The sequence below is a fragment of the Crocodylus siamensis genome, chromosome 10, assembly GCF_052110815.1.
Source record: "Crocodylus siamensis isolate JL-2025a chromosome 10, ASM5211081v1, whole genome shotgun sequence".
NCBI classification, from domain to species: domain Eukaryota; kingdom Metazoa; phylum Chordata; order Crocodylia; family Crocodylidae; genus Crocodylus; species Crocodylus siamensis.
In genome coordinates, this window is record NC_143404.1 from 71537650 (window position 1) to 71550860 (window position 13211).

Consider the following 13211-nt stretch of genomic DNA (forward strand, 5'->3'; position numbering starts at 1 on the left):
GACCTTGCTGCGGGCCCCGGGTGGGAGCTGGCGCTCCCTGCCTCTGCCCTACCTGGCGGCTGCAGGCTCGCAGCACGGCCTCACAGGCGGTGTCTGTACCGCCCGCGAGCACGTCCGCGCTGCCATCAGCTAACCGCAGTGCCGTAGAGCGAGCTAGCCACGAGCAAGCATCAGCACCAGGCCCCTTCGTAGTCAAGGACGGGGCGTCGGGGATGGGGCCGCACCTGCACGGCTGCTAGATCCTCGCGGGTCTAGACACGCGGGCTGGCACGCTTACAGCTTGCTTAGGGAGGCAGCCGTAGGGTCCCACTGCCCACAGGGGCTGACCAAGCAGCTTCCACCAGGGTGGGAAAGCCCGTCTGGGAGTCACTTCTGCTTTTGCTGCATATGCGAACAAGAGGAACTCCTGGGCTGGGCTTAGGACAAGCTGCCCATTATGCTCCTGCTGGGCGAGGACTGTCCGAGGCTGGGCGTCAGCCGCGGGCGGGCACCATGCAGACCGAGACTTGTTCCCGTGCTCTGGAGAGCTTGCCTGGCTTCCTGCCTGCTTTCTCCCCAGCTCACCACAGCACTCCTCCACCCCAGGGAAGATGCGCCAGCGCCGATGCCGTTCCCTGTATTTATATCTTATCATCAACAAATAGCAAAGGCATCTCGAGTGATTTGGAGCCGTCAAGCTGTGCGTATTGTCAGCCCATGCAAATTGGCGTGCTTATTGCTGCAAGCCTCCTCTGCCCTATTGTTTGCAACACCCACATGTTGCATCCAGCCTTAACTGAGTTTGCCGGCGGAGCCAGGCCAGGACCAGAGGGCCCGTGCGCCTCGCTGCCTGTTGGCACGGTGCCCCTCTCCACGGAGCCCCAGGCTGCCCGAGGGGCTCCTGGCTGCTGCCATCACCCCGCGACTGCAGATTTCCAGCCAAGGCCACCGCCACCCACAGAGGCAGCCGTTCGCTGCTCCCATGTTGACTCGTGCACAAGTGGGCAGCATCCGGTTTGTGAGCCTGTGGGAGCCATTTGGTCCCGTGGTGGAGCTCCATTGCAATTGGTCATTTGCTCCTACACTCAGGCTCATTTAGTCCCATGGTCGGGCCCTGTTGCAAGGCAGGAGGTCCCCGGGCTGTGCTGGAAACACTCCCTTGCAGAGCAGTGGGAAGGTGGGGTCCGCGTGGGCTCTCTGCAACTGCCTTCATCCCCCTCTCCATGCAGGGCCGGCTTCAGAGCAGCTGCTCTGCTGCCCACGCAGGATGCAGGGCTCCTCTTTCCACGGGGATGCAGGGGGGCACATCCAGCTGTCTGCAGCCTCCTGGTTATTTTTAATGGGAGCCAAAATGCCGGGAGGCCTGTGCCGCTCGGGCATGCCCGGGCTGCTCTCCTGCCCCGCGCTGACGGCTTAGACAACCTGTTTGGAGGCGCGTACAAGGCGGAGATGCCGCGCCGGCGGACAGCAGCTACAGAGCAGCGAAGAAGGAAAGATGCTGAGCGCGGCGGGGGGGAAGAAAGCAGGGCGAAGGCCCGCAGGCGGAAGCGTGAGTTGTGCATGGGAATCAGCTGGTGTTGCTGCCCTGGAAGAGGCCGTCCTCCCTCCAGAAACTCCCTGTCCAAGACGGCCATGTCTTCCGGGACCTGCCCCTCGAGGGGGGCCCTGGCCCGGCGGTAGGGGCTGCAGGTTAATAAGGACCTGCGTGAGATGAGAGTGCCGTCCCCCCTCGATGTTGGGTGCCCGCGCGGGAGCGCGAGAGCTGGGAGCCTTTCAGAAGGCATAATGCCATAATTAGTAGTTTCCTTCAGAATCAAACACCCACAGCGAACAGGAGGCTTGCTGTGCTATTCATCGGGGAAGGGTAGTACTGCCAGACTCTAAATACTATTATTGGGCAGCCAGGCTTTGCTCAGAAACTTTAGCTGCTGCTTCTTTATTTAACCTGCAATTGCCACTTCAGCTGGGAGAGCGGCAGGGAGGGCTGGGCCTGGGTTTGCCTTCACTTCTGCAGCTCTTCCAGGCGGGTTCAGAAGTCACGCAGCAAAGGGGCTGGGCGTCCGCGCCCTCTCGGTGCGTCCGGAGCTGCTCTGCCAAAGTGCCGTCATAAGCAGCTTGCAGTGGCGGCTGGGCTGAGGAAGGGAAGTTCCCAGGAGAGCTCTTCAGGAACAGATTTGCTTTCGCTGCTGAGCCGGGCCGGCCGGGCCGGGAGCGCGCTCCATCCTGCTCTGGGGGAAGCGCGAGGGACGTGGCTGGGAGACCCTCTGGGACGGTTACTAGACAGGCTGCAGGCCCGTGGAGTCTCTTTCCAGGAGCCTCAGCTAAACCGACAGTCCTGGTTTCCCTTCCAGGGCTCAGTGTTATGTGCAGCGATGCAGAAGCATGACTGGGGCCTGGGAAGATCCCTCTTCTCTGTGATGCCGTGTTCCCGTCTTGCAGCCCAGCCCCAGGTCTCAGCCAGTTTGTCCATGACTTGGTCTTGAATGGGTGCATGCATGTGACTGCCATCTTCCCCAAGGGGATGCACCCCTTCACCTGCTCCATGAGCAAAGGGTATTTCCCTTCACCCGTGCTCTCCATACAGGGGAAACAAAGATCTTCCCTTGCCTCGGCAGGGTATGAACGGCAGCTCGAGCCCTGGGAGAGGCGTGCAGTGCTGGCACGCTTTGTTGAGAGAGGTGGGGAGCACGGGTGGGTTGCGGCCACCGGCTTAGCTTGGCTGTGGGATGTCCTGCACGAGTCCTGCTGGGTTGGAGGTGCTGGGCACTGTACGCTCAGGTTGGCGCCATTCAAAACCCAGCTGCAGGCTGCGCCCAGCTCTGCCCCCAGCCTGGCAGACTGAAGTGCTTTGCGTGTGCCCCGGTACATGCTAGCATTTGTCCTGCGATCCCAGCTGGTACTCTACATCCCTGATGCAGGCGCAGATTTCTGGGCAGGACGCCTACCCGGTTAATGGGAAAAACTGAGCCTGGGGGCATCCTTAGTCCGCTCCTCCCCGAGTCCCTGCAGCCCCCTCACCTCCTGCCTCTGGCTCTCGCTAGGCAGGGCCCGAGTGCAGACGCCTCCTGCACGCCTGCAAGAGCAAAGTCTCAATGCAAGCAGCATCCCCGCACAGCCCCCGTGCATGGACAGGCAGGTCTTTAGCAGAAGCGGTGGACGCTGCCAGGGGAGCTGGACTGGCTCGGAGATCGCCTTTGCCGTGAGCTTATTTTCAAAGCTAAATGCAGACAACCTGGAGTTTTAGGCCCCAGCTGTGGGGGCCTGACCCAGGCCCCTCTGAAGAGCCCGGGGTCCCTGGCGGAAGGGGTACCCAGTCCAGCTCCCAGGGCGCTCCAGACTTCATTGCAAACCCCGGGTTTGCTCTGTTCTCATGCGAGCAGAGGAGGCGGCGGGGCCATTTGGGAAAAACGACTGTAATCAAAAGAGAAAAAAAAGATCGGTTAGGCCAGATCCAGCATTAAAGTCCCAAAACACTGACTCCAATCAGGGCTTTTTTCCCCCCACCATCCCCTTTCAAGAGCTTCCTTTTCTGCGTCTGAGTTTCAAACAGCCTAGAGAACAGCAGCAATTGCTCATTGGCAGCGTGAGGGATTGGAAATTATGCAGTACGGCGGAGCAGTTTTGAGCCCCGGCTCAGCGGGACCCCACACTGACATTTCTGACAAAGTTTTGGGCCTATTAGGCTGGCTGAGTTCTCTCGCTAATGGAAGCATCCCTTTCATTCCCTGCTCAGCCTTTCTCCTTTAGAAATCAATATTTTACCATTGCAATGAGACAGAACAATGCGGAGCGAGCAGTGACGCATCCTGGAGGATGCTGCCGGATGGATGGCAGCCGCAGACCTAACCGCCGCGACGGACAGCGGTGCACCCTCCGCTCGGCCTGTTGCATCTCAGAGCTGCACCGAGCTTCGCGGGATCCCTGGCAGGCAGCAAAGGCTCTAAATCACTAGTAGAAAAGGGCACAAATGAGGAAAAAATACTGGAGGTGCAGATGTAGGAACTGGGGAGAGTGCCTCAAGTCTCAAAAGGATCCTCACATAGAGGCGAGCCTAACTGCAGAGAGGTCATGGCAGAGATGTCCACTGCTTTTAGCGCGCTTTGCAGCCGTCAGAGCTGTGCTGAAGTCCTGCGAGGCCCAGACTAGGTCAGCCGGTGTGCCCAGAACTACAAGCCCTCCCTTGCAAAGGCAGGCAGGAAGAGGAAATACATAGAGAAGTCCTCTCCTTTGGGGGTGAGGAACTGTACTTAATACGCCAGGCCCTTTTTCTCCTTCCCACCATCACGGTTCTCTGAGCCGCAAGCTGGGCTCATTTTCCAGTGGGACTCCACAACTGCTCTGTCCCACGGCAGTCGTTCTCACTCCCAGATGTGGCACAAGCCCCCCAGGTCCTGCAAATGAAGCTACCGTTGCATTTTACTGCCATGAGATAAGAGATGTGCCCGTCTCATCAGCAGGCAGGGGAGTCCCCGTGCAGAGGTGGCCTGTCCAGCTCAACCAGGAGCCTGGGGCCTCGGACATCAGGCTTGACCCGAGCACTCCCAGACCTCCGGGGGTTGAAGAGGCAGGAGCCTTGGGGTTCATTCCTCATGCCGGGGGTTTTCCACGAGCACTTTCCAGAGTAGGTATTTGCTATTCCACCACTGGTATTTAGCACCTACGGAGAGACGAATGTAGCTGCAGCCTCGTTAGGTACCATGCCAAATGAATCCAAGACATCCAGTACAGAAGGAGCTTAAATTAGTTTATCCGATGTTCGCTTGTACTAAACAATATGTTAACTTGATGATGGGGGGGTAGAGGGGGAAAGAGCCCTTCTGCCAGTTTATAAGGAGCAAAGCACGGAGGCTGCCAAGCCTGAGATGAGCAAGAATATGACTGGCAGGGGGAAGGGGAACAGGCATTTGGGTTTGATCCCTAGCAATCACCATTGAAAGAGCCGCCGTTCATCCCCTACTTGCCTCTGTGTTATGTGTTCACTGAAGGTGGCAGTCTCCCATTTATCCCAGCAAGAGAGCTCCAGCCACCAGCAAGATCCAGCTCGCACAGACCCTTATATAGCACCAACGAGCTGCAGGTGATGCAAGAGCTGCTGGATCTGGTCCTAGCCGCAGCTGCTGGCGAAGGAAGCCAGCGAGGGCTGGAGCTCTGCTGGGCCCGGGGTGGTCCAGGAAACATGCAGAGGTGTCTCTTTGGAGATCTATTTCATGGGACCAGCTGTGCAGTTGCAAGAGATGCGAGACAAGCCTTGGGACCCTTTTCAGTCCTCAAAAAGAGGAGGGGAACTGTGCTTCTTGCATAAGGAAGCTAAAGCGGTTACAAGGGAAGGGAAATCCATATCTTGTGACCGGCTTGCAAAACAGAAGGGCTGTTTGATGATGGGGGTTTTTTCCTCGTGAGTTCCTTCAGAGGCTGTTCGGATGGGACTCGGCTGTTATGTGTCTCGCGAGTCTCCCAATATTTAAAGAGGAGCTGCAAAGGCAAACAACTTGTGCGTGCTCTTGGCTGTGCCTTTGGAGGAGGGCCTCAGAGCAATTCCAGCTGTTATGCCTTCAGCCAAGGCTGTTTACCCTCCATTTTTCCCATTACTGTAGGCATCCCCAGTCCTCTGTGAGCTGCCTCTGCTGGAGATGCTGGGGGTCCTGGGAGGCTGAAACCTGAGCTCTAGCCCCAAGCGAGAGGAAAAAGTGAACGTCTTCGACAGGGAGCATCCAAACGAATGAGGCCATTGCCCAGTGGCAAAACTGGGGCACACAAATAGAGAAGTAACGCGGGAAGGGACCTCAAGAGATCATCTAGTCCAACGGGGATCTTGCTTTCCAGCTTGCCGTTCACAGCCACCGGTTGTTATTGTGGGTTAATTGGGGAGCAGTGTTTCAAATCGCACTCGACTTAAATCTAGTGGCACTCGAGAGCTCTGCCAAGAGCAGGTGATCTTATGTCCTTGGTCAGTGACTTCTGGAGAACAATTTCGGTCTGATTGCTTGGGGTCGCGCAGAGAGGAGGAGGAGGGGGACTGCCGCTCTGTCCTCCGCACCGCTCCGTATAACACTAATCCTGCGCTCGTTAGCGGGGGGTGCAAGGTTTCTTATTTCCCTGGCCTTTTCTCCAGCAGAGGCTGGCATATGAACGTGCCTCCAGTTACTCAGACACAATTTATTATTGTTAGCATGGCAGCGTCTGGAGGCTTTGGGCCCTGGCAGGCTACGCTGCCGTACAAGCACACGCAGATGGGGTCTGTGCCCGGGAGATCTCCCTTGGATTTAGCCAGTGCTTTGTCTCCGCTCGGGCGAGGCCGAGTCCCGATTAGCCTGGTGCTTTGAGCCTTCACTTTCGCTGTCTCCCGCCCCCCGGAGCGGTGGAAACAGCAACTTAGCCGGGCTTCCTTAACATGTTCAGAAGAGTTTCCTATTGGGGAATTCCTGCTAGCCTGTGCCACAGCAGGAAGGTGGCTGTATCCTGCAGGAGAGCCTGCAGGCCTGGCCTCCTGTGACCCGGAGGGGCCAGGATGGGAACAGCCTGGACGCAGTCGCCTCGCCCCTGAGCCCTGCTGCAGGAGGCCTGACTCCGGCCCCGCGGTCCGAGGATGCAGGTTGCGGGGTGGTTTGGAGACACTGGGAGCACTGGGGCCCGAGGACTTGTAGCCGAGTGTGAAATGCCGCGTGGATCCCGCAGTAAAATGCTGCTGGTTTCCTTCCTCGAGTGGGAGCCACTGGCTCGTGGCTCCCGGATGCTGGGGAGGGAAGGCGGTGACCTGACACCCCTCTGCATCTTCTCTGCAGAGGCCGCCTCGGCTGTATCTTCTAGACCCTCCTGATTGCCGAAGGGGGCTTCCAGCTTCCCTTCCCATTGCCTGGAGCCAGAAGGAAGAACGCGTCGTCCGCCCGCACCCGGGGACAGTTGGGCCCAGAGGCTCTGGGACGGGCAGCGCCGGAGAACCAGGGGCCGAAAAGGGCCTGGAAAACTCATGCACGCCCGGCTGAGGTAGCGTTTTTGGCCGTGGCTAGCAAGCCCCAGCAGTGATGTGCTGTGTGAACAAGCAGAGACAAGTAGCGTAGTCCTTTGATCCTTCCGAGTCCCGCTGCCCGCGGACAGACCGTGGTGGTTCCTGATGTCTCGGCCGTGTTCAGGGCATCGTGCCTGGCTGCTGGGGCTGCCCTGGGGAGGAAGGAGAGGCAGAGAGCATGCAGACGGAGCCGGAGGGCAGTTATTGCTGTGCGAGCTGTGGGACACGCTGCAGCCGCTTAGCGGGACGTCACGGTGCACCGGGGACGCGGGGTCGGCTCCGGGAGCGCCCGGCTCCCACAGGGGCGAGTGTCCTAGGGTTGTTGAGCTACGCTGCGTTGCACACGCGGGAGAGGTTGAGGTTCATAAAGTCACAGGAAATCAGGTTAGGAGGTCCCACCTAGTCCGGCCCCCTGCTCCAAGCAGGACCAGCCCCAACTGCATCATCCCAGCCGATACCTTGGGTTTAATATCAGGAGCCTGAGCTCTGTCCGTGGCTTTGGAGAGGCTGGAGGAGCGCTTGTGCGCGTTACGAGAGGCCTGGCTGCAGCTTCCGGTCCAGAGGCCCTAATCTCTGGCATTTGAAAGCATCTCCCACCAGGAGCGGAGAGCTTCAGGCTTCCTGCTCCAGGGAGCATCCCCCCACGGACGGCCTCGCTCTCCCTCTGGGTGGCGGAGGGGCCCGTGGAGCTAACCCCTTCCTCCCGGGCCCCCAGACACCCCTGCCTCAACCCGTCTCCAGGATTGACGTCCCAGGTGTTAATGAAGGGATCTGCTGGTGCGCTGACGCCAGACAAATTTATTTTGCCCTTTCCAGCTGCTGCAGCGGAGGCTGTCTCTGATTTGTGTTGTGTCTGCTGGTGTGAAGGTGAGAACGCTTTGCAGTTATGCAGGAATTAAGTAGGAGAGGAGGAAGAGGTGGCGGGGGGGAGAAAGAGGGCGGGGGTGTTTTTACAGAGCTCCTCTGAGCACCCCAAAGCCCTTAAATCGGGTGCCATCCCTGCAGTGTCCGTGCCAGGAGGCGAGGGGGCTGCCACCCGTGCGTGCCCAAGCTGCATGTCAGGGGTCCCTGGCTCACAACCGGTTGAGCACAGAGGGACGCCACACCGGCAGAGCCAGGCACGCTCCGAGGGGGTTTTGGCTGCAGACGCCAGGCCCAGCCCTAGGCGAGCGGGGTGACTGGCGGGTGATGCCCTGCTGGAAGGGGCAGCTGAGGGTTGCAGGGCCGCGGCTCCAGCGCACCACACCGGGGAAGGTCAAAGGCTTCCCTGTGCCATCTGCTCTGGGGGTCATGAAGGGTGGGTTTGAGGATGGCGCTGGTCCCTTCTGACCGTGTGATCTCACCCCCAAAACCACGCCGCCTCCCATGAGCCGTGGAGGCACGGGTGCTGGGGGTGCTGCAAGCTCTCTCCTGCCAGGCCTGACGACCTGAGCCACATGCAGACGGGGAAGGGGGATAAAGCTGGTGTTTCGCTCGGGATCACCCCCAGCACCCATCGGGGAAGGAAGGAGGCTCGGGGGTCCGATTCTCCGCCAAGGGGCTGGGAGCCGCGGGGTCCGATCTCCGCTCTGCCCCTGCCACCTGCACGCGGCGTGGCAGCCCTGCGCCTCTCCCCGGCTCCCCACGTGGCAGGGAGCGGACTCTGCGTCTTAGTGCCTGGAGGTCTTCGGAGCAAGGCGCGGCGGGAGCCTTCAGCGAAGCCCCTTCTGGAGCCCCGGGGGCTGGGGCAGGCCGAGGCGCTCAGTGTGCGATGAGTTATCACCTGGCCTTTTCTTTTCTTTACCCTCTCTCTGTTCTTTGGTGATTGCCAAGCGTTATCGGAAGCGAGCATCCAGCATTAGGACAGCTGATAACGTTCCTCTGATTTCCGGGCCCGGCTGTCTGGAGCTCGTTGCTGGCTGGGTGGACTGATAAGGTCTTGCAGAAGCTGCAGATGCTGTCGCCGAGGCATTTATCATGCGAGGCTATCTCTGCCCATTGCTTCCTGCTAGCTGGGGCTTTCTGCTGAGGGCGGTGGGACTTTGAAGTGCAGGCTTGTCCAGCTTGGCATCTCTTTAACGTGAGCTGGACACGGGGCAGGCTAAACCCTTGCGCCCGTGGAGCTGCCCTGGTTGGGGATCTGGTCCCAGCTGCTCTGTGTCTTGCTGGACCCCCAAAAGACCTCGGTCCTCTTGTCCTGACCCCTGCTGATGCGCGGGCTGGCACGATGCCCGGAGCAGCCCCGTGCTCGCGGTGAAGCAGTGTGCGCGCACAGAGCTGCAGATGTGGTGCCGGGGGGGCAAGGGTCACAGCTGGAGCGGTTTGTTCTGGGTCGCTGGCAGCTGCTGTTGCGTTCCTGGGAAGTCGCTTTTCACACCCGCGGCTGCTGGGGGGTCTTGCTGGGGGCGCCCTGGAGAGCTCTCGCCCTGTCCGAGAGCGCAGCAAGATCGCTGCGATTGCTTCCAGCTCGGTGCTGTTTCCCCCGCTCCTCCAGGCCCTGGGTCAGCAGCTTCCCAGGGCCACCGCCGACACGCACGTCTGCGACTGTCCCCATTCACCTCTCTGAGACACGGCGCCCCTGCCCCCTCGGGTAATGCTCAGAGGCGCGGGGGCATCTGGGGCTTGGACGCAGGCGAAGGCGCTGCGGGAGCTCTGGCGCGGAGGGGGGTCCTTCTCCTTGCCAGGCCTGTTTTGTATCGGCCTCTTGAACCAGCAGCAACCTCTTCAGTCAGGCTCCGGCTGCAGGGCTGGTTGTTGGCTCAGTCCTGACCATGTCGCTGCAAACCTCTCCAGCGCCCAGAGCCACCTGCCTGGAAGAGGAGACCCTGCCCTGCCCTGCCCTGCCCAGGCGGGGGAAGATGCAGGGACGCGGCCTGGGGATCGCAGCCGGCTCTCGGCAAGCCCCCTCCGCGTCCGGGAGAGGAGGCTCGCCCGCGCCCGCGCCAATCCCGACTGCGAGCTGGGCCCGGCCTCCCGGGCGCGGATGAAAAGCTCTTTGTCCGCTGCTTGGGCTCCACTAATTGGCCGGACACCTTGGAGAGCGTTTCCAGGCCTCAAAAATGAACACAAGGACTTATTTAAGGAAACGCAGTGCCCGGGCCTGGCTCGTACAAGCCCCCTTCCCCCCGTGGCGGGGTCTGGAGCATCCTCCTGTTTCTACATCGCGGAGGTCGGTGTTGCGGGAGAGGACCCGGGAAGCTTCGCTGGGTGGATCAAGTGCATTGAAACACGCTGAGCTGAAAGAGTTTATCTCGAAGGTGGGGGATCTAAACTGCTGTAATTGCTACCCTTGTCCTTCCCCAGGGTCTGAGGGACCTTTGTTTAAAATGCCCCGTGTGGATGCAAATCTGATTAGCAACAAAATTAACGTGGCCGCGTCCTCCAAAGAGACGGCAGGGAAGCCAGTGGCGAAATCCGCGTGCGCGGGAGGGAGAGGAAGTCAACTGGCTGTCTCGCCAGTAAAGCGCGGCCGCGATCATTACGCCCCAGCTTCTCAGGCACGGCTCCTAGCCCTGGGCAGAGCCGGGAGCCGGCCAATTAGCAGCATCGTTGCCCGGAGGATTAACAAATGAAATCATCGCCAGTGCAACGTGAGTCACCATCACAAAGCACAAGCAGTTAACACCATTAGTCATCGCATGAATTCCAGCCCAAACACCGAAGCCTTCCCAGTGGCGGGGCATGGGGGAGCGACGTTGGCTCTGGGGAGCGGGAGATGGTTTTGTGTGGATGCAGCTGGGATTGTGGTTTGCAAGGTGGGGGAGACCGCGCCCAAACCGGGGCATCGAGAACAAATGGCCTGAGGGCCCAGAGTCCACTGGTGTCAACCAGGCTTGCACAGTGAAGGCCATCCTTCTCTTCCTCGTCCTTCCCTAAGTCTTCCCCGCCTCACTGCAGGGGAGATCAAAGCTGGGGAGTTCCCCAAACTCATGCCCTTGCTCTGGGCAGGTCTGTCCCTGTGCGAAGCCCCCCAGAGAGAGGTGCGTCTGAGCCGGCTCCCGCCTGCCTGCCGGGACCCGGGCGCTGCGCTGTCTTCAGGGAGCGATGGGAAGTGTTTGCTAAGTGCAGTGCGAAGTCTGCATAACGCACTGCCGCAAGAGAGGACGTGGAAGTGAGGAGTCTCATGGGAATCAAAAAGGAGGAACTGTGCGTTAATAATAGATGTATCCGTGATTATAGCTGGCAGAATCAAAATGCAGACGGGCTGGAAAGCCACAGAAGCCAGCCACGGGCTCTGCAGGTTGCAAAGCACTTTCCCTCCGGAGCAGGTGACGGTGTCGCTTTCCCCCGCGTCACCCTTGTCGGGGCCAAGCGACCCCGGCTGTGCACGCGGGGGACAGGCACGCGGTCCCTGCCCCGGGCGCGGCTTCTCCATCTTATTCTGAAGCAGGTGGGTCCGCCGTCAGCAGAAACGAGATATTGGACTGGGATAGGGGTTGGACGAGATGACCTCTGGAGAGCCCTTCCAGCCCTTCGCTATGGTTTCTGTGATGGGACGTGGTCGTTCCCAACTGCTTCCTGTTGCTAATGAGCTAGCAGCTTATTTATGTGACCGGCTTGTTTAGGCAAGGCCCTTTCCCCGCTTGCCCTGCGTGTACACAGTGTTATTCCCATTAGGAGGAAATGTTTCCTTATGCCTAAGCAGAGGATTTCCCCTTTGAGCTGGCAGGAAGGGCAGAGGTTGCTCCTGTTAGGTGCTTTCTTGCTTGGCTGTCACAGGGACGCCGTCATCCCCGGGCCCGTGGCTCATCTTTGCCCTGAGCTGAGCTCCGGTGAGCGGGATGCGGCATGCGCTCCTTGCCGGGGATTTCCCCGGCGCGGGTGCGGATTTCCTCCGTGCACGGCGCCTGTTGTGCACGGTCTCTGCTGTGCCTGCCTGGAGGGTCCTGAACTCTCCGCCTGCTGCGCAAGCCCAGTGCCTCTGCCCCCGCACGCGCCTGGCACCCGGTCTCTGGAGGGAGGCAAACCGGGTTCCTAGTGTGGGCGTTAGTGAGGCCCTCGCACACCTGAACAGCCTCTTATCGCGGCCGGCAGCTCAGCTGAAGGTCGGCAGCGAGGGCAGGGGACACAAAGCGGCACAAAAGGTGAGGGAACAATGGGATTTCTGCAAGCGCACAGAGCACCGACGCCAGGCCCGGCGCAGGGAGACGGCAAGCGGCGCGCTCCATGGGGCTGTGTCTGCGCCGGGCCTGCCTGCCACGGCTCTCGCTTTGCTCATCTCCGCGAGCAAAGAGAAAGAAAGGAAAAAAAATGTTTACAGCGAATTTGCTTTGCTGCGGGATACGTTATTTTTACACGTTGCTATAGCTACCGATACCATTATAAAATTAAGCTTGAACCTGGTGGAAGAAATGGATCTGTCAGAAGCAATTATTTGAAAGAGCAAGTTGTTTATCCCTCGCCCCCTGCTCCCGTCTCCCCTGCCACCGGGGCTGCCACGGCTCGGGAGCTCGGGCTTCTGTTTGCCGCCACGGCAGTGCCAGCATCCACGGCCCCCGCTGGCGTCTCCCTGACCTCGCCCCGCGGCCTGGTCACCCGCGGGGCTCTCCGCTCGCGGGCACGTTGGGTCGCCGGGTGATCAACGTGACGGCCTAGAAGCGCCAGGCTCCTTGTCCCGTCTTTGCCAGTTCCCAGTTCACTTCTTCCTGCGGGCTGCTTGGGAGCCTCCCCTCCCACCTGGCATCCGCAGGGCGTCCAGGCGGCATTTCATTTGAGCGGGGCTGGCGCCCAGCGCAGACAAAAGCCCCGTGGCTTCCCCCGTCTGTGCTCAGAAACGGCTTTCAATGCTCCGCCAGGCCTCTCCATCAGTTTTTGTTTTTTCCTTTTCCCGGTTCTCTAAATATTTTCCCCGTTCCCTTGCACTTCTCATCAGAGGGTAGCTGTGACTGCCTGGCTGTAGCTGCCAACTTCCTGAGGCGTGCAGCCAAGCGGAGGAAAGTTTTAAGGAGGCTCCATCTGCATGGCGTGAACCGCTTGTATCGCTGCCCGTTCCCCGGGCACAGGAGCGCCACAGCGGCTCCCCTTCGCGCCGGTCGAGTCCCCAGGAGGGAGCGCAGCGGGTGTCCCCCCTCCTGCCTCCTGTGTTGGCTGCATCTCGCACGATGCCAGCTGCATCCGCGGGTGGGCCAACCCGGGGGGGATTCCGGAGGCGGGTGCACAAGTGATTTAGGAACCTGCGCCTGCTCCGGTGGACATGCAGTGAGATGTGTCCTGGGCAGCATTTTGGTCTGCTCTCAGCAGCCTACAA

At 60.1% G+C, this 13211-nt stretch overlaps 2 protein-coding genes across 3 annotated transcripts in view; one reads left to right on the top strand and one right to left on the bottom strand.

The window, feature by feature from the left end:
• Nucleotides 1-13211, bottom strand: part of LOC149856836 (tyrosine-protein phosphatase non-receptor type substrate 1-like) — a 41287-nt gene that overhangs the window by 19149 nt on the left and 8927 nt on the right. The gene's annotated exons all lie outside the window — the stretch shown is intronic.
• The window catches only part of LOC149856837 (signal-regulatory protein beta-1-like), a 33045-nt gene continuing 26005 nt past the window's right edge, over nucleotides 6172-13211 (top strand). The window contains 1 exon segment of the mRNA XM_090064267.1: nucleotides 6172-7852. Within this exon segment, the coding sequence (XP_089920393.1) occupies nucleotides 7747-7852 (106 nt within the window). The 5' untranslated portion in view covers nucleotides 6172-7746.